This window comes from Pleurodeles waltl, chromosome 7, assembly GCF_031143425.1.
Source record: "Pleurodeles waltl isolate 20211129_DDA chromosome 7, aPleWal1.hap1.20221129, whole genome shotgun sequence".
Taxonomy (NCBI): Eukaryota; Metazoa; Chordata; class Amphibia; order Caudata; family Salamandridae; genus Pleurodeles; species Pleurodeles waltl.
In genome coordinates, this window is record NC_090446.1 from 1284863408 (window position 1) to 1284884363 (window position 20956).

A 20956-nucleotide genomic window follows, 5' to 3' on the forward strand; every position below is an offset into this window, starting at 1 on the left:
GCATGTTTGTTTTACTAATGATTTATTGACTGAAATGTTATTTTCTGGCACAGGTGAAGGCACAGCGTTGTACAATGTGTGTCAGATTTTAAAGCAGGAGCTGTTTGAGATGTGTCATTTTTACACTGATTCTTGGTTCATTGCCAATGGTTTAGCTGTTTGGTTTTCCACATGGCTTGTACCTAACTGGTTCAATTCCCTTGCAGATGTTAAAGAGAAAAATTCAGAGAGAGAAGTGTTCACCCAGAATTCTGACTTAGTGGGGATGGCTAAGTGGGTGCACCAGAAATGTGAACAGCTGGGAAAAAAAGCCACTTACAGGTGGGCAGAGATGAAAGAGATGCACATTACCCTAGATTTGATAAAAACTGTGCAGCACGCACAAAAGCAATCTGTCCCACAAGCAGTCACAGAGCACTTGGGGAGAGGAAAGTTACCAGAACAGAAATGGCAAATTGGTCAGGTTTTAGGGGGAGTGATTGCTGCAGATTACCAAGGAGAAATCAAAATTATGCTGATAACTAGAAAAGAATCTGATTCATTCATACAAATTGGAGACAGAATGGCCCAACTTGTCAAAAGTGCAGTGAATGGAGGTTTGGTAAAGAAGGAGTCTGCCCCAGCCCTTCTGACAGTGCAAGAAAAGGGAAGCCGTGGCGCAGCAGATAAAAACCTCAGTGCTGAGGTGTGGGTTGAAGCCCCAAATGATCCTCCAGAACCTTCAGAAATTATAACAAAGGGCCCCAAAAACGTCCTGCTGATTATAAAACAGGCAAAGGAAGAGGAAGGGTACATTTCAAATGACAAATGTTATTTGCAAGAAAAGTTATACTTTTTTCTTTTGCAGATCCTACCACGTTTTGCCACTGTCCCTGAGTGTGCTGTGTGGTCCCCCTTCGGGTGTGTGCGTGAGGGGTCGGTGAAGGGACCGAACCCCCAACCTGAACCTGACTGAGTACAGTACAAGCACCATGGATCCATTTTGCGCAAATGGCGCCTTCAGTTCAAGTTCAACTTGTTTGATTGCATTCTTCCACTGGAACTATGCAGTTAAGTAAGCAACCTTAACAGTTAACTGTCTGTGTTTTTTCGTGTGGAACTCTAACTTTCACTTACCTTCCAGCAAACCTTTCAGGTGGACCGTGCACCTTTCCATGAGTAGAACTCATGCTACTTCAAATTGCTATTTCAGAGACACTATAATCTAATTCAGAATATAAAAGTTTCAGTCTTTTCTGTGTAGATGTATCTGATGTGAAAGGTTATGAGATCAATATGTTAATCCACTTCCAGTGCTTTACAGTGATTGCTTTGATCATTCAAATCTGACTTGCTGATAATGTTTTTTTTTCTCTTGTGCTGATGTTTTTTTGTTTTTGTTTGAAACAAGAGATATGTGAAACAAAAATTAATTGGTCATAGGGTGGAATGTGATGCTATTAATGGTGTTTGACCAATGACTTTGTGTTTCACCACTGCGCATATTAGTTGCTCAATGTTCACCAGTAGCACATTATATGTTTAGTTCAGTTTAGCCGCCTATTGGCTTTGACATGGCATTAGCCATTACTTTCTGTATTTAGTTTAGCCGCCTATTGGCTTTGACATTGCCTTAGCCATTACATTCTGTATTCTGCCTATTGGCTTTGACATGCTGTATTCAGTTTAGCTGCCTATTGGCTTTGACATGATATTAGACATTACATTTTGTATTCAGCTCAGCTGCCTATTGGCTTTGACATGATATTAGACATTACATTTGATATTTAGGTTAGCTGCCTATTGCCTTTAACGTGGAGTTAGACATTGCAGTTGAGAATCCAAGCTGTATTTTTCCACAAGATGCTTCACGCCAGACTAGACCTGATAAGAGAGAGTACATTTGGTGTTTTCCTTTCTGCTCAGGCTTGGGAAGAGGAGAAGTCTAGGAGATCTGGCCAGTCTCCAAAGGCTTGCGTAGTTTTCCCGAGTCTGAGAGGAGGGGGCACACTTTTGTAAGGATGACTCGGGGCTTCAGAGATTTAGATTCGAATCTGCTTGACTTTGGACTGGAACTTGGCGCCAGTTGCCAGTCTCCTGTGTGGGTAGATAATCTCTTTCTCGCTGTTGACCGGAGTCATCAACTTGCAGACCCTAGAAAGATGAAGCTGTATATAGGCCTTACACGGTGAAGTATTTGATTGTATATACTTTGCATTAAATATCTAGCCTGCTGTGTACATTGCAACTGAGAAGTACTGTGATATATTTTGTTTTCATTGCTGCAATACTTTTACTCATTTGAACGTGTGCTTGAAATCTATTAATTCGTCTCTCAAGAACTTGTGGGTGGGGAAGAATTAACAACAATAAAGGTCTTCTTTGAACTCAGAAGAGCATTCCAGATATGTTCTGTAAGCTCTGATACGAGATAAGGAGGAAGGCAGAACAGAATGCTCCTTGGTTTTCCTCGGCGATGAACTTCCTACTTTACCACCTGCCGAAGTGGAAGATTTCCTATCTTCAGTTATCCCGGATTCAATTGGTGACTTTAAAAATGACTCTGACATTTTAAATTCGGCCTTTTAGATGCCACAATTAACATTTTAAATTAAATTTCCTTTTAATATATGCTCAAGTGTCTTAACTTGTCATTATTGACATTCCCATATATATATAATCTGTTTGTCTTTGGATTAGCTTTCGTAGCGATATAAAACGCTGAGGCTTTTATCTCCTCTACCTTTGTTAGGGATTAGCAAGACGCGCTGAAGGACACCGACTCGTGTGACAGATTGCTGATTTAACAAGCAGTAACTGACCTATGGTGAAGGCATTGAGGCCACAGCATTTCACATCGCTAAAGAAGGCTATATTCCGAGGACAATTAGATCTTAGTCTCAGATAGCTGAAAGGGAGTAATATTGTTGGCAACTACTATCAAAAAACAATTGTGAGGATTAAATTAGATGATCTTGGAACAAATAGGTGCTACCAATTTAGAGAAATTCCCAGTCCTGATGATGACCCGTTTCTAATTTATGTCTGTATAAAGAGTCGAAACGTCGACATAAGAATAGTTGATGTGGATTGATGTAAAAATAATATAGTGACTTCATGACTCCTGGATTGAATGAGTCTTATGGAAGTTCACTGTTTGTTTTTAACCACATTTTTGTATATATTGTACATAACACTGGCACTTTATACATCACAATATTCACTTTCACTGTGTTTTTATTTTAGGAGCATCTAGTAACTAGTATTTAAGAGTTAACTCAAAAATTATTTTTTTTAAATCTGTTTTTGAATAAAAAGGTCTTATTGAATGTTGTTGCAAAGAAATAAAATATGTACTAACTCAAGAATACATTGAGTAGGATCACTTAAATTTGCTCTGGAAGTCAAGGCATATACTTCCCCCTTCTTGACCAAAAAATGTGTTTATTATTTATCTACCCAGGTCCCAGGGTTATTGGGTTGTGCCTCATTTTGTAAAACCACAAGGACTGGCATTAATTTTCATTGCCTTCAAATTTAATTACAGATAATCATATAACCTGGTAACCACTTGATGCAAACCAAATATGTGGTATTGCAGATTTGAGCCAACCATGGGCCCTTTTTGCCATACTTTGGTGCTCCCACCATTACAAACATATGAAACTGGAAGAAGCAACAGTGTCTCAAAACATGTGTGGTAGAAACTTAAGACAATTGTGAGCAATACATTGAAGCTCAACATGTACATCATACACACAACAAAACTGAAACTTAACTTGTTAACTACTGAGTTCAATACGCCATGAATGGAAGTGCGCTAGTTATTATAATTTGAAGATGGCGCCGCCTAAATTATAAATTAAATGTATAACTTTTAGAATTTCTAATGTTTGTGTATGTTAAGTTAAGTTTATATAATAATTAAACATTTCCTAACTATAACTAAGGTTTAACCATTGGGTTTTTCATTGAATTTTGATGTTTTTTGATTTTTTTATAAAAATGTCTTTCAAATCGTAGTCTAGTACTGTCAAGTGTTGTGTCGTACAGTAGAGTGGAGGAGAGTTGTACAGTGTAGTGTTGTATTGTAGAGTGGGGAAAGTGGAGTGGCATAGCGTAGAGTAAACTGTCATAAAATGCTTTGGTATCTTGTGCAGTAGTGGGGAGAGGTATGTCGTAGAGAGGAGTAGTGTTGTACAGTGGAGTGTAGGGGCACAGAGTGGAGTAGAGGGTTGTGAAGTGTAGGGGCATAGAGTGATGGACAGTATGGTACAGAAGCACAGTGTAGTAGAGTCTTGTAGAGTGGAGTTGCATAGAGTAGAGTGGAGTGTTGTACAGTGGTATGGAGTGTTGTGCAGTGAAGTAGAGCGGAGTCCAGTGAAGCGGCATAGTGAAGAGTGAAGTAGCATGTTGTACAGTAGAAATGAGTGGAGTAGAGTGGACTAGTGTGGCATACAGTGGAGTAAAGTGTAGAGTAGACTAGTAGACTAATGTATCATAAAATGGAGCAGACAAGTGTGTTGTTGAAAGTCGAAAAGTGTTGTAGAGTGGAGTAGAGTAGAGTAGAGTGCAGTGACACCGAGTGGATTAGTGTTGTACAGTGGAGTGGCATACAGCGTGGTATAGTATTGTGGAGTTTCATAGACTGTTGTATAGTTGCGTGGCATAAAGTAGGGTGGAGTGATATAGAGTGCAGTAGTGGAGTAGTGTCTTATTGAGTGAAATGTAGCAAATTGGAGTTAAGTGGCACAGAGTAGCATACAGTGGAGTGTTAGAGCAGAGTAGTGTGCCATACAGTGGCATAGATTAAAGGAGAGTGCTGTAGAATCCCACGGACTGGAGTACACTGTGGTACAGTGCAGTGGAGTGCTATATAGTGGAGTATAGTGTGGTAGAGTTGAGGAACACAGACTGTAGTTGAATGGAGTACAGGGTCACTGAGCAGAGTACAGTGGAGTTGAGTGGAGTGACATACACTGGAATAGCATAGAGGGGAATGGAATAGGACAGAACAGCGTGGAACAGCAAAGCGTGGAGTTACATACATTGGAGTAGCATAGAGGAAGGTTGTGTAGAATGAAGGTACATACAGTGGAGTGGTATTGATTAGAGTGACAGAAAGGAATAGTATACAGTGAAGTGGTGTGGAGTGGATTGGTGTGCAGTGAAATAGCGTACAGTGGAGTCAGGTACTTGGGAGAGGAGTAGAGTGGCATTGAGTGGAATAGTGCACAGTAGAGTCACATGCAGTGAAACAGTGTAGAGTGGAATAGTATACAGTCGAATGACAAAGTGGTGTGGTGTATGGTGGAGATGAGTGGAGTGGCATAGCGTGGAGTCATGTAGAGTGGAATAGCACAGAGTGAAGAGGTATAGAGTGTAATGGCAAAGAGTGGAGTGGGATACAGTGGAATACCATAGAGTGGAGTACCGGGGACTAGAGTAGCACAGAGTGGAGTGGCATATTCTGTAGTGACAGAGTAGCGTAATCCTCTCACTTACTGAAGACCCTCTACCACCAGAAGCAACTTCAGCAACGCCATGACCACTGCAGCCGACTGGATGAAAACTAACTGTCTGAAGTTCAACTTTGACAAGACGGAAGTCCTGATCTTTGGGAAAACCACCTCCATTTGGGATCATAACTGGTGGCCAGCTGAACTCAGACCCACTCTCACAGACCATGCTCGCAACCTTGGCATCATCCTCGACAGTGAGCTGACCATGAAGTAGTAGATCAACGCAGTTGCCTCCTCCTGCTTCCACATCCTCTGCAGAGTCTTTAGATGGATCCCAGCCAACAGCAGGAAAACCGTCGCCCAGGCCCACATCACCAGCTACCTCGACTACGGCAACACTCTCTACACAGGCATATCCTCCCAGCTCCTAAAGAAACTCCAGACAATACAGAAACCCACTGCCGACTCCAGACTCATCCTGGACCTTCACAGGCACCCCCACATTACCCCCACCTTGGAAATCTCCATTGGCTCCCCGTCCAGATGTTAATTCAAGCTCCTCGCACATGCCTACATAATCAAGGACTGAACAACATCAACCACCAGCTACACTTCCACAAACCCACTAGACACTTGGGCTCTTCCTCTCTGGCCCTCGCAGACACAGAATCTGGAGCAGCGGTGCCTGCTCTTTAACCTACATCGCTGCCAAGGCCTGGACCTACCAACACCTCCTCTGAACTGCACCCTCACTGGTAGACTTCAGACCTTGCTCTTCGACAAACATCTCATCCCAGCGTGCAGATATCCTCATGGGTGACAGCAACGCGACAAATGATAGATTGATAGATAGTGGACAATGGAGTGGCGTAAAGTGGAGTGGCATTGAGTGGAACAGCATAAAGTGAAGTTACGTACAGTGGAACAGTGTAAAGTGGAGGGGCATACAGTTGATTGTTGTAGAACGGAGTGTGTCAGAATGGAGTCCCTTAGACTGTAAAAGTGTAAAGTAGAGTGCTGTATTCTGGAGTGGCTAACAGTGGAGTTGTGTACAATGTAACAGCGTATAGTGGAGTGTCTTAAGAGTGGAATGGCATGTTGTTTAGTGGAATGGCAGAGTGGAACGGCACAGTGGAACAGCATACAGTGGAATGGTGTAAAGTGGAAGGACATACAGTTGAATGTCACACAATGGATTGGCTTAGAGTGCAAAAGAGTACAGTGGAGTGGCATAGAATGTAGTGGGGTAGAATGTAGTGGGGTAGAATGGAGTGTGGTGAGTGGAGTGTGGTAGTTTAAACAGACAGCATGAATGTGGGTGAACAGATGTAGATGTGTTGTGACAGGAATATAGATTATGGGGTGTAAATGGTAATTTCTGGTAGTAGGTGTTAGCAGTACAAGCAGTGTCAAAGTTATAATTCCTAAAATAGCTATATATTGTGCAGAGGTATACTGCTAACAATGCTCATCCGATGGCTAGAGTCGACACATGTCTGGACTATTTAGATTAACCAAGGGCACTCAACTGGGATGCCTGTGTCACCAATCCTGTTTGCCCTATTTATTGAACCCCTGGTGTGCCTGATTTGATGGATGGATGCAGTCAGAGGCAACAGTTTTAAGCTGAGGAAAATTAAAGTTTCCCTCTCTGCAGATGACATGCTCTTGACTCTTAGATCCCAGCTACGTCAATCCCGGTGGTAATGAAACTTCTGGGGGCTTTCGAAAAGGTATCAGGTTATAAGATTAACTATGAGAAGTCTGAGATACTCAACCTCACACTGGTACCAGCGGAGGTGGAGAGCACTGTGCCCTGTTTTCCTTTCTGCTGGGCTAAAACTTCAATTATTTATCTTGGTATCAATCTCATGAGAAGGGTGAGGTATTTCTTTGGGGCTAATTACACACCCGTGCCCACCGCTATTACAAAAGAACTCCAAGCTTGGGGGCACTGATGTTCTCGTGGGTTGGATGTATTAACCCACTCAAAATGAATGCCCTCTGAGATTACCCTATAGGCACTGGGACTCTAGGTTTGGACCTCCCTATCTGAACTGTAGCCAACGTAAATTGATTATGTTTATCTGGAAGGGTAAAGCCCCAGGACTTCAGCAGACACTTATTACCTAACCAAGGAAGAGGAGTAGCTTGAAGGCACTCAGTATCTCCCCCCCCCAATAATGATGCTGCATAGTTATGACTAGTGGTGGAATGGTCTACCATGCTTTCTGAGAAAATCTAGTGTGTAATTGACCACACTAGAATTCGTAGGCATCTGTGGGATTTAGCATGGTTGGAGAAGTGCTATAGACCCCAGAACGCCTACATTAGCACTCCCATAGCCACAACAATGAAGATATGAGACAGATATATGAGCAGGCCTGGGCTGGTGACCTACCCCTCGCCCTACACCCCAATCCATTACAATGTGGCATTTATACATGCCCCTGTCATGTCTACCACAATTGGAGAGGGGGGGTGCATGATGATCATGGATATGTAAGACGCTAGACACCGAAGTCCTTTCAGCAATGGAGAGATGCCTATGGAATCCCCAGGACCGAGCGATTACACTGCTCAGATGAGGCACTGGCTTATGCATCCGTCCATCAGGGACGGTGTCGCTGGAGCAAAAATGCCCTGGGAACCACAGCTTCCTAAAATAGTTGCAACACGCGGCACCATCTCAGCATTGTACAAACTACTCCTAGCTCGCAAAACCCCGTATAATAGGAAATGGGAGCGAGCCCTAGGATTCAAGGTGTTGCAGAAACAGTGGGCTAGGTTGCATAAAAAACTGTTTATTAGTCATCATTCACATCTAATTCACATCATTGTTCTTTCTAGGTAGGTTGAGGAGTTACCGAAACAAACCAGTCAGTTACATTACAATAAATGCAGAAAAAACTCCGGAGAAACCGAGCATCACAGCTGCTAGTCTCCTGTCCATGTTCACACCTCAGGCACTCCTACTTTATCATGTCTTATTCATCCTGGAATTTGGGTTATGAAGATATCTTGACCAAGAGGTAGACAAAGGGTCAATACTAGAGAACCCCACGCCACCACCAAACTCTGCCAGCCTGCAACTTTAGCAGGAGAGCCTTGGCAACATTTGGGATTGGACTCTTAATCTGCTGCCTGATAGGAATGTTAATCTGTTGCTTCTCTCTAGGGATCAAGGACATTAAAACAAAATGATCCTAAAATGATCCTAAAAAGATCTGGCAGGATGAACTATTTTGTTTTCAAACCGAGCTCAGTTTAATTCGTTTCTCCTGACTCAGCTGGACTATGGATCAATGGACAGCTTGAAATGATTCTGTGAAGTTCCTCTTCTAATTCATGAAGGTGCTATTAGATCAGCTGCTTGAATCGTCACAACCCCGGGTCAAGGGGAATCACATGACAAAATAATAATACAAACATTTCATTACACTCTATATGACTGTGGAATTTAAGAGTCTGTTCATAGAATATGACACACTCTATTGCCATGTCTACTGGCCAATGAAAACAGCATTAAAGACAATAAAAAATACATTCATATCAACGAAAACCAATTTACAGAAATTTGTCACACGCTGTATGCTCTTTGTCATCTCATTCTGAACGTACCTGGGGTAGCGGCTGCAGCCCAAATGCACTTCACTGTATCTCAAGGATTCTGCAATTTCGGGTCCACGCACATACTCGTTGATTTCTTTTTCGGTGAAGGCTACAGAGTGAATATTAGCAAATTCCACTTTCCTGTTCTCACACCAAACATCAAGAAAGGAATGGAACTCATTCCAGCTGTGGAACTCACTTCCTTCCAGCTGATCTTTGACTGCTGGTCTGAGGGCCTGTCAAAACCCAAAGGTCATGCATCAAGTTAAATCAATTATTGCGCAGACAGTTTTAAACAGTCCACATTTTACAATATGTATTAACTCGCATACAAACCTTAATTTCAGGAGTTAAACGTAATGCCTCTCCGTATGATTAATGGCTCCATATGTTCAAAGGACAATCATTGAGCATTTTGAAAAGCAATCAAACCTTGCTCTTTTCCGAGCAAGTTTTTTTAATTGTATTGATAGATTATAAATTCGTCACTCTGCCAATCCCAGGGTCCCGGATATTAAGCTTGATGTGACTGGACTTGGTCAAAATATTTCCTGCTTGTCATTAAGCCCACTTCTCCTTTGCTCTTTTGGGGGTAGACTCAGCAGGTAGGTCCTTGTAGTCACCTTTGAACGGAACCCTTCCAAGACCCACTTGAAATTATAGTTCAGCCACAGGGAGGTCCTTGTAGTCATCCATGAAGGGAACCCTTCCAGCCACTATTCCTTTCAAGATGCTGCAGCAGTGCTCTCTCACTTGAGGCACTAGCTAAGGCAACTCTGCTGGGCAGTACCCCCAAGGCCCTCACCCTGATCAAAGTACCCCAAGCTCCTTCAATCTCTGTGCCCAGTGGGTTTTGGAAGGTAATCCTTGCAGCGCCTGAATTCCGCCGTCTTGACCGAATACTATGTACCACCTCACTCCAGACCAACATAACACAAACAGCTTAACTGGGCAAACCCCTATCTGATTACAACCCACTGGAAGTGACACTTTCTTGGGGGTGAGTGCAAACTTATATACTGGTCGCCTCAACTGTCCCTGGAGAGATTCAAGCATTCTTACAGGGACTGACCCTAGCAGTACTTCAGGCCACAGATGGAGTGGCCCTTGATGCCCAACTGGCGGCGGAAGAGATCCGTGAGGCTACTAAAAACCTAGCATATAATAAATCTCAAGGTACAGATGGCCTCCTGGTTGAATTTTATGCCACCTACTGTACACAACTGATCCCACAGTTAGAAAGGTTATACAAGAACTCCCTGGAGGAGGACATGTTACCCCCTATTACTACACAAGCATTGGTAAACTTCCATACCGAGACCTGGTAAGGCCCTGACGGACAAGTCCTCCTACAGACCACTGTAATTATTTAATACTGAGTATAACATGTTAAGCAAGGTTTTGGCATGCAGAATCCTTCCACTATAAACCAAAATTATTCACATGGACTAATGTGAGTTTGTCCCTGATCGTAATACCTTCCTCAACATCCATGGATTGTATAATATAATGAAATCAGTCCCCACCTATTACCCATGCGCTCGTTGTCTCTCCTTAGATCTCTGTCAGGCCTTTGACACACTGGGACTACATGCTTGCAACACATTGCTGATATAGGATTCCGCCATCCTACATATGGTGGGTCCAACTATTAAATACCTCTCCCACAAAAAAGGGCATGTACTGGAGCATAGATTTCGGATTCCTATGCCATATTTTGTGGTGCAAGACAGGGATGTCCACAGTCCCCTTTACTAATTGAGAGAGCTCTTGAGCCACTGACACAGCGTATTAGGCAAGAGGCACAAGACTGGGGAATTCCAATGTGACCTGCTATACACTCAATTTCCCTATACGCAGATGATATGATATTATGCCAGAGAGATCCCCGCTGAAACTTAACTCGTTATCATTGTCAGTGGTGGACGGATTAGCGCTCACCAAGATGTTGCCACACATCCATTATTATTTTGTGAAGTTGCCAGCGGTGGTCTCTGCATGCTTTTTCCAATCCCTAAACACACTGCTGGGCAGACAGGGGTGAGCCTTGCCAAATTTACAGCTACCTTCTGAAAGGACAGGAATGGGGGCCTCGGACTTCAAAGCTTATTGTTTGGCAGGATCAGCTGGAGCGGTCTTCCTACTGGATGGCTGGGAGGAACCTGCAGGAGATAGGTTACACGCTGAGTGTGTTGGATGGGGCAAGCTTGCCCTGGATCTCCCACACAGTGTGGTTCTGCATGTCGCCCTGGAATATTAGAATCTGGCCATGCGATACACTGCATCGACAACAACATAGGCCTGTAACATACCACTTTTGGGTCTTACCAAGTAGGGGAGGTGTTCTCGATTTCTAGGCTGCACTCTTGGGAACAGGGTGGAGTTACGACCGTTGGGGCCTTATCTGGAGACAATACTGTCTCGGGTCATACAGATTTTATTAATGCTCAGAACTTATCGAATTCCTTGCTTTTAAAGCATGCTGGTACTGTGCGCTACATCAAACAATACTGGGCTCCAGATGGCATGGAACCCCCTACACCAATATGTACAAGCGATATATACCATGAGACACAATACACATTTGGTCAGCTGGTTGTAGAGGGGTCGTTTGAGAGCATTTACTTATACCACTAACACCCCTGCACAATAAATGGGAGGCAGACCCGGACAGGGAGCTCTGAGACAAGTAATGGGCCCTTCTGCTTGAATAGCCAAAATAAATTCCTGAAGCTCCAGGTTTAAATTTATAAAGTACACGATATTACATAGAGCGTATCTTACAACCCACAGGCTTTATGCAACATAACCTGGGGTGCCCTGGGAGTGTCCCCGCTGCCACACTGATGAATCTGCCTTGACACACATGTTGTGGAGTTGCCCGGCTTTATTTGCCGGTTTTATCCTCCCATTGGACACAGATAAGAACCGTACTGATGGATCTGTCCGGGAAAGACATCTGACACACTTTTGATGCTTGCATTTTGGGGCTGTTTCTGTGACCTAAGGGAGCAAAAGTGATAGCCCGATTTGCAGATTTATCACTATTACTAGGTAAATGACTTTTGACTAGATAGTGGAAGTCCGAAGTGGCGCCTACCATAGGCGCAGAAGGATGAGGTGAAAAATGGGGGTTGGTGATGAGCACGACTATACACAGAGAAGAGTATCGAGGTCTCCGGAAAAAAATAATAGCAATGGAGTGGAATCTTTTAAAGCCCAAGATGATATCAATAATTGTGATAAGTACTCCCTTGCTGGATAGAAGATTTCGGGCTCTGTGATGTCCTTGCACTCTTGTGGCGCTGACTTTGCTCCACCATCACGGGCATGCAGGGGTGAGCTGCAAGAGCCGTCACAACCTCTACGCCACCCAATAATGCTATGCTTAACCACACACCAGCGTTCCAACACTTCAGCGATATTGCTATACATGATCAGGCACAAAGAGAGGGTTTATAAGGGTGATGTCCAGTTTAAGGGACGGTGGGGGAAATTTGAATTGTGTTGGCCACAAGATATATCAGACGAACTTTGGGTATGAAACTGGGACCTTATGTTTCTTCGCTTAATTAATACTCCACAACTGGAGCATGTAAACTTGTATTCTTGTTAACATCATGTTGATGAGGAGATTTGATTAACACTTGTTTTTTCCATAGGGAGGAAATTCTGTACCACACTGCTAAGATGTGTATAAAATGAATAAAATGTGTTTTAAAAAAACATCATCCTACCTCTATGGAATCACAACACTCAAGCTCTGTTGGTTAATATAGATCTGCTAAACAAATACTGTATTTTCTAAATTCACTATATCAGGTACATGTAGCGTGTTCTCTTGTTTTGTACCCGAGTCTCTACTTTCTTTGTTTTGTTGATAATATTTGCTTTGTATTTTATGGGCTACTCTATAGATTTTCTTCTATGTATCTTCTCTCTTTTCTATCCGTATATTTACACTCAGGGCTCACCAAAACAAGCTTAATATTGTCTCTTTGTATGTAAAAGGTCTCTGACATCCCGTCAAGATGTGTAAAATAACAGAATACCTAAAAAAAAGTTAAATTCTGATATATGTTTCCTTCAAGGAATGCATATAAATGCTAAATGTTTACAGTCTTTGTCCATGAGATGGATTAGTAGTATTGCCTCGTCACCGGCTAAGGGACGCAAAAATGGTATGGCCATTCTCTTTTCATGCAAATCACAAGCACAATTGTTTAATCACAACACAGACTCATATGGCAGACTTGGGTATGCACAAATTAAAGTTGATAAATATGTTCTTAACTTGATTAGCATTTATGCTCCCACCCTAGATGACCCTTCCTTTTGGAAAACTGTCACTACAGCGGATATTAAACTAGATAATACCCCTCTGATTATTGGAGGAGACTTTAATCTGATTTGTGATCCTTTATTGGATGGCTGATATACTTTTAAATTTCAGCCAAATAAATCTTTTCAGAAGTTGAAGTCATTTTTCCCTAATTGTAAATTGTTTGATTTATGGAAACCAGCACCCCCTACCACTAAAGATTTTCCGTTTTATTCAAACTCACGTTCTACTTCGTCCAGGATTGACTATCCTTTGATTTCTAGACACCAATGTAAAATAGTGATTTACTTCATTGTTTGATTAATTAAAATCATTACAATCACACAAGTAAAACAATGGTATCTAAAACACAACCAGGAGTGCTGTTTTCACAATAATCAATTTAATCAAGGACTTCAGTTAGGAAGCAGTTTGAAATGTAAAACAAAGCATTTACTGCCGAGGCTGTGACCAGGCGTTACTTAGCAGCAGAAATGTACAAGACATTCGCAAAATGTGTGCAAATTTGCCAAGGTGCATGTATTTAGTAATTTCGCTAATTAACCCTTAAATAGCTCAAACATTTAGCTGGAGATATCAAAACATAACTGACGTGGAAAATAATTCATTCAACAAATGAGCTATGAACAAGTTGAACAACAAAGACTGCAATTAGTAAGTAGTTTGACTTACAAAACAAAGCATTTACTGTTACTCGGCCTGAGCCAAAAACTTAACAAATCGGTTAATAAGCGGAATGGAACTGGCAGATAAACATAAAATCAAAGCTTGATGGCACCTTCTTACCCCTGCTTTCAAAACGTAGGGTCCCAGCATGATTTTACGAACATCTAGTAGAACTGGACAGATACACACTATATGAAGTAGTGTTTCCTCCATGTGTCCACAAAGTCTGCATCTGTTGTTTGGCCATACTTTAAACCATAGCGGGTTACCTTCCTTGGCTGGAAAAACACCAAGTCTTAGCCTCAGAATTGAGTCTTGCATGTAAGAAGGGAAGTGCAAGATGAGAAATGGATGTATGCCCTAAGTTCTATATGAATTAATCACTTTCCAAGCATGCTTTTTAGGTTTGAGCCTGCGTAGCATGCGCTTGCGCAAGCGTATCGCTTGCAAGACGCTGTAGTATTTAGAAAAGGGCTTGGAGCCCCGGCCATGTCACGTCAGTGTCTTTCATTGGTTCGTGGGCTTGCCTTTTGAAACCTGCTTGCTTTCATTAGTGGAAGGCATGCGTACGTCATGCCTTTTCCGGTGGTCAGCCCTCCCCAAGCACAGCTACCAAGTACTGAAAAAATATGAGGCTTGCTGTTTTCCGTCCAGTTTGTGGACTACTTTTTCTCTTTTAACGCAGCGCGATCTTGCTTGTTTAGCAGCGCAAACGTGCTAGTTTTTTTTCCATTTAATGAGGTAAGAAAAGTCCGGTTGGGAGAAATGCGAGACCTGTTGCATTGCAAATGCTTGTTTTACTGTTATATCTTGTTTGTCCAGTTGAAACAAGAAGAATTTCACTGATCGATTCACAGAGGTCTTAAAGCATGCTGCAGGTCCCTGAGAAGGCCACTGATCCTTCAAGCATAAGGCTAGGAGAGAATCCTGCATGTAGGCCCTCTCAAAGCCTATAGCCATGGATCAGTATGTGCAGAGTTAGTAATTGCTAGCCAGAACATGTTTGCAAGAGTTCCAGCTTTCAATGAAGCAAAAGAGTGGGAGTATTCCAGATCTGCTACTTGGTGCACTAGGTCCTGCCTTTGAAGGCCAAACGCTAGTCAGATTTGTGTCTGGCCAATATAAGTCAGAATCTTAAAAACTGATTCTACTGCTTTAACCTGTAGCATGTCCAATAATTTACCATCTCTTCCTCGAAAAATAAATGCGTTGTAAGTTAGGGTGTAGATTAATTTAGCTGACATTAGATTCAAGAAGTGGCCACTAGAAGGGCATGCCAATTTATCATGAAGGGCATTAAAAGGCAAATATGTTAGATGAAGCTTTAGCTTTGAGTAAATCAAAATAGCTTCCAAGGGAAACAATTGTTAAGCAAGATGCCAAGGTACTTAGAACTTTTAACTACTTCAATTGGTTTTCCTCTTGAGCACCTGAACCATAATCTAAGTGGAAACACTTCAGCTGTCATAATCTTAGTTTCTTTTATGTTTAGCTCAAGATGGTTACCTAACATATATTCATCAAAGGGATTATAATGTTTGTATGAGGTTATTGAATGAAAAATTATTGAACAATTTCCCACAAGATAGTTAATTGGGCTATTTTTTTGTCCCACCTCATGCTCGAGTATAAATTTATTAATAGAGGAGATGCAACTTGAAATATGACCTCGCTTGGCTGCAATGTATAAAAATTCGAGTTGCATAAGGGAAGGATTGAAATTCGACATCAATTTCAGTTGATATATAAATGGCTAGTCCGCTTTTTGCTCGCCCTTTAGATGAAAATCTTGTATTTTTGGTGGAAATCTCCTAATATCCGCTAATCAGAGTACTCTGTTCCCTTCATGTTTCTTGAATCATCAATATCTCAAACTCTTGCAAGAACAGGATATCTTCTGGGTCCCCCAAGAGCCGTATGAGACTGCATACAATAAAGGAACAGAATGTCATTGACAGTTGTTTTTGATCAATTGTTGCTGCAATTCAATTTTCACTAATAGCCACAAATAGCCCTCTTTTTGAGAACCGTTCTTGGAACTTTGTTTATAGGTACATAGTTTAGAGGCTGATCTCATAATTTTAAAGTGCGGTATATTATCCGGTTTATAGAGAGTGCCTACAGCACCTCCTATTAGTGTAAAGGAATGCTGGTGAAGTTTGATAGTGAGGGTTACCTGCCCATTCTTCATTAGGGGTAGTGATGGAATTAATTTTGATGGATATTTCAAGGGGGAGTCGTCCCTGGTTTTGATACACCACTCAACAAACTGCGCTCCACGAGTAAACACACTTTTTGCTGTTTCTGGATTTGACCATGTAACTAAGGTAGTTTCTCGTGACAAACTGCAGGGACTCTGGTTTAATTGAATGGTCACAATATCTGCAGATGTGAGACCGGATAAAGTCGAAATCGATGTTACAAGTTTTACAATGGTACTCAGATTAAGAATGTTGCCTGGGTCTCTAGACTGGCATTTGGGAATAAAAATAACATTGGCAGAGATTGATGAGTTTATCAATGGTCTTATCAATTGTTAGACTCAGTTCTTCTGCGGTGGATCTAACAAAGTTCCTCATTTGAGGTGAGGTAACTAGACTACGCAGAGGCTATCTCTTGGGATACTTTGATCATTTGATAATTTCTAACTTTACTAGCTATAGCTATTACTTATATAATATGATTACTAATTCAACCATTGAACATATTACAATTTATGACCACACATTAATCTCTCTTTCCCTCTTATTGGGTGAGACCAGCTGTCCTAAAAAGAGATGGGGAATGGACTCTCATAGTGCTCTAAATCCAACAAATTCTACTAAATTATCAACGCTCATCAAGGACTACACAATAATACATACGACAGATCCATTATTATTGTCCTCCCGAAACGACCCCACTTTAGTTTCCAATTATCGGCCAGTAACTCTCATTAGCCAAGATTGTATCTTCAAATTGCTCAATGCCAAGTCCCTTTATCATTTAATATACTCATTTATAATTCTCAGGCTTTCCTAGCACCTGCTGATTGTAGGGTGTTTGATTATTCATATGTATGACTGATAAATCAATACCTTCCTATTGGAAAGGTGCAGGTTTATTATCTGTCAAAGCTTGGTGGAATGGGATAATATTTCTACAACATGGTCAATATACACTATTATGTACCCATAAGGAATATGCCACACTAATAACTTTAATATGTGGCACACTCTTGACTCTTATATACACAACCCGAATGTTTTTTAAAGCCTATATAATCTTGTATCCTATTCCTTATTTCATATAGTAGTCTCTAAGTATGTTTTTCATTTTCAAGTATTACTTATCAACACTCCTTACTGCATATAATAGTCTTTATAAATGTTTTTCATTTTAAGTATTACTTATCAGTACTTTTTGATATCAGTATGTAAGTTATGCTTATTATGCACTATTACTCCTTGCAGTTATGTAAGCATGCTTTTTTATTATTAGACATACTAAAATTCAATACAAATGTTTTGAAAAAAGACAGGTGATAAATATTGAGCACAAATACTGAGTACACTAGAATGCGTGCAGAATTACACTCCAAATCAATTAGTTTCATAACTGCTTAGAGGAAACCTACTTGTGCCTTTACTCTTAGCTGACAATGAGCAGAGAGAAAGATCTAATAGTGTAATGCCGCACACTGTTGAGAAAATGTTGCTGAGCACTTAACAAGTAACAATGTGACTGGAAAGCTGTCAAGGGGTGCCGAAGGGAAGGGAAAGGACCGGATTGTTTGAAAAAACTTTTTAAAAACCTTTTTCAACAGTGTTAAAATACTGTCTTTTTACCCTTTTTCATAGTGTTACACTCCTGTAATGTTTTTAAAAACTTTTTCTTTTTTATACATTTCCTCTTCTTGTAAGCTCTGGGCATTCACAATCACATTTTTTGGCCAGCTGGGTATGAAAAGAACTTCCACACCACTGATTTCTTTTTTTGGCCTATTTGGTTGTGTGGCTGCAGGTGTTGATTGCAACGCAATGTCTTCATTCTCTTGATGTCACGTGTGTAGAAGGGTTTGGCGGATGGTGTGGTAAGTGACTTGCAGGTGAGCTTTACCTGCAGCATGATGGACTTTGAATGTTTCCACTGCTGTCTTCCTTTGCAAAAACACTAATGTCCCCAGGAGGGCCACTCATTTTTCTTTTGGTGACCCATAGGAACCATAGTACTCCTGCGGAATCCACAGAGCTAATGGCAGAGTGGTAAGTCACTCCCCCAAGGCCTTACATCTATTTCCAGGTATCACGGGACCTGGACGTTTTTTTTTTTTTAAATGTTTAGTTTATTATGAAAGTCATTTTTTTTCAAGCTTGAGGCTAGCGCTTTGCAGACAGCCCTAAATAAGTAAGAATGCTTTGATTTAATCAAATTTCAGCCTTTTTAGGCACCATGGTCCCGAACAAAGGTACCATGGACTGGTGACTCACAGAAAAAACTTGTCTGATTGGCTAGTGTGAATCTATTTATGCAATCCGAAGTAGTTCCATCACCATCTCCTGCATTAGTGGTTTGGTAATCATGTGGTTCACACATTGTGCAATCTGTCCTTGGTGTTTTGGACCGGTCTCTATTTTTGGGGATTACACGAAAAATAATGAAGGGACATCGGGAGGAGTCAAGAGAGTACCTGAGGATCTCAGGATAAGGAACAGAACGAAAGATCTCTTCCGAGTCAACTGTATGGCAGTGCTCCTCTGTGCCACTTAGAGGAAAGAAAGTGTCTGAAGAAATGGACATCGGCAAATTGTGCCAGAAGATGTTAAGCAGAGTTACCTGAAAGAAGTACTCATTTGGTAACTCTGCATACTTAAGCGTTTAAAAACAAGGCATTGTGACAGTTGAGTGCTGCAAAGCAGAGATGACAAGGGGGTGTCTAGTTCTTGTGGTGTAGTGTAAAGTCTATTAGCAGATTATCATGTTCTAGCGCAAGTACTTGCCACCCAACAACATTAATTCAACGCTTTATAGTTAACTGTAGGATTGCAATGTATTCAGTGTTCCAAAATAATATATGTGGAAGAGCACAGCATAACAACTTGAAACAGCCCATCGACACACCTGCAAAAAATATATGTATTTTTTTTTGCACCCTAAATTCTGATGACCTGTTTTACTATTTTAATTTAATCCTCAAACAATTGAACGATTAAAAAAAAATAAGATAAAAAAAAGAAAAGCAAATTCTTGTTAGAAGCATCTGTATTGATCAAAGAATAAAAGTATCTGGTTGTTTTTACTTTTCTGTCCATAAAACTGTTAAATTATGTTGCTAGGGACTTGCACTCAGAAACAGTAAAATTATATTTGCAATAACTGGTTGCATTATTTGCACAACCTATTTCCTATAAGGTCGGTTCACCAAATACTGAATCATAGTATTTTGCAATTCTACCTCCCTCAAGATAATTTATGAGCTAGGTCGCAAAGAGCAACTTATTATGACTTTTTCTGTCGCACTGATGGTGACCTACTGGGATTAGTAGACCACCATGTCTGTGATGACCTCCCCAAGTTGCACAGCAGGTATCTGCTGCAAGGCCCAGTATTTGGCCAGGCTCTGTGCCCGACCCGCCGCAGAGTTGCCAATCCACCTTTGCATGGCCTTCAGCCGTGTGCAGTGGGCACTGGCTGTAGGGCCTGCCCAATGCCCCAGGGAGTTGTCAACTCCTGCTGTAAACGGTCTTGGGCTATGGCTGCAGGAGTTTGGCCGGTCCCTGTGGCTTAACCACCATGAGGTTGTCGAACTTGAAAGTAGCAGGCCAACCTCCTCTGCCTTTGCATGGCCTTTACGGCCTTCTTCAGGGGGTAAACTTTTTTTTTTTTAGTTTTTCGTAATTTTTTGTTGGTACAGCAGTAGCAACAACAAAAGGAAAAATCAGCATAAAAAAACAAATAATAATTATTACTGGGTTCCCCTCACATGGGCCTAAAGGGCAAGGTGTGCTCACCCAGCCGCCTTACATGCTCTGTTTTGCTCTAATTCAGGACTGAAGGACAGAGTTACTGAGTCCTTTTATGGCATCTGCAGCATTTTTTTCAATGCTAAGACCAGTTAACAGATCGTTTCTATACTGCAGTACCGAAATGGCTGACTGGAGAAAAAGCTCCCTCAACCAATCAGGTTCTAGTATTTTTTTTCTTTTGGTACCACAGGAGCACCATATGTATAGAACCATACTGTGGGACTACCACAGAACCAAACATCCAGATAGCTCTAACTTTTTCTGAGGGTTAACCCCTTCATGCCCAACCCGAACCTTACACCAAATCATCAAATGCACAATAAGTACATTTCTAACTTTGTGCTAAATTTGTTGTAAATCTGTTCAGCCGTTTTTTTCTGCATTGGAAAAAAAAACTTTATTATGATTAATACTACATGAAATTGCATTTCTGAAGCCCCCTCCACCTTCCTCTACACCCCCACTTGCCGGATTAGTGAAGAATTTTCCATGAAGGAGCCGAAGTGAATGTACTTTTTGTCTTGAAAGGTTTTGTTAAAATTTGTGAAAAGGCTGTAAAGTTATTAGAAAAAATGCCATATAACTACTTCGTGTAGTGCAGGTACAAGGACACTATACACTCCCCGAGGTCCAGGGCAGAGAGAATTTAGCCCAATGTGAGAATATTGAATTTGTCTTCCACAGGAAGGCATTCAGAAGCTGAAGGTCCAGAACAGGCCCTGAGGCACACCCCTACAGAACAAGGAAGTAGACAGAGTAACAACCTTCCTCTCTTTCTGGGTACGGACCCCCCCTCAACAGTAGCCTAGGAGACCAACAAAAGTCATTCTTCTGAAATTAGCCCAGGGGGATGGGCAAAAAGAAAAGGCAGTCGAGAGACATGATGAGCA

General features: G+C 41.5%; 1 protein-coding gene across 1 annotated transcript in view; it reads right to left on the reverse strand.

Annotated features, from left to right (window-relative positions):
• Positions 1-20956, reverse strand: part of LOC138246182 (uncharacterized) — a 448661-nt gene that overhangs the window by 200913 nt on the left and 226792 nt on the right. Inside the window, exon 14 of the mRNA XM_069200506.1 lies at positions 9063-9289. Coding sequence (XP_069056607.1) covers positions 9063-9289 — 227 coding nt within the window. The remainder of the gene's footprint in view (positions 1-9062; positions 9290-20956) is intronic.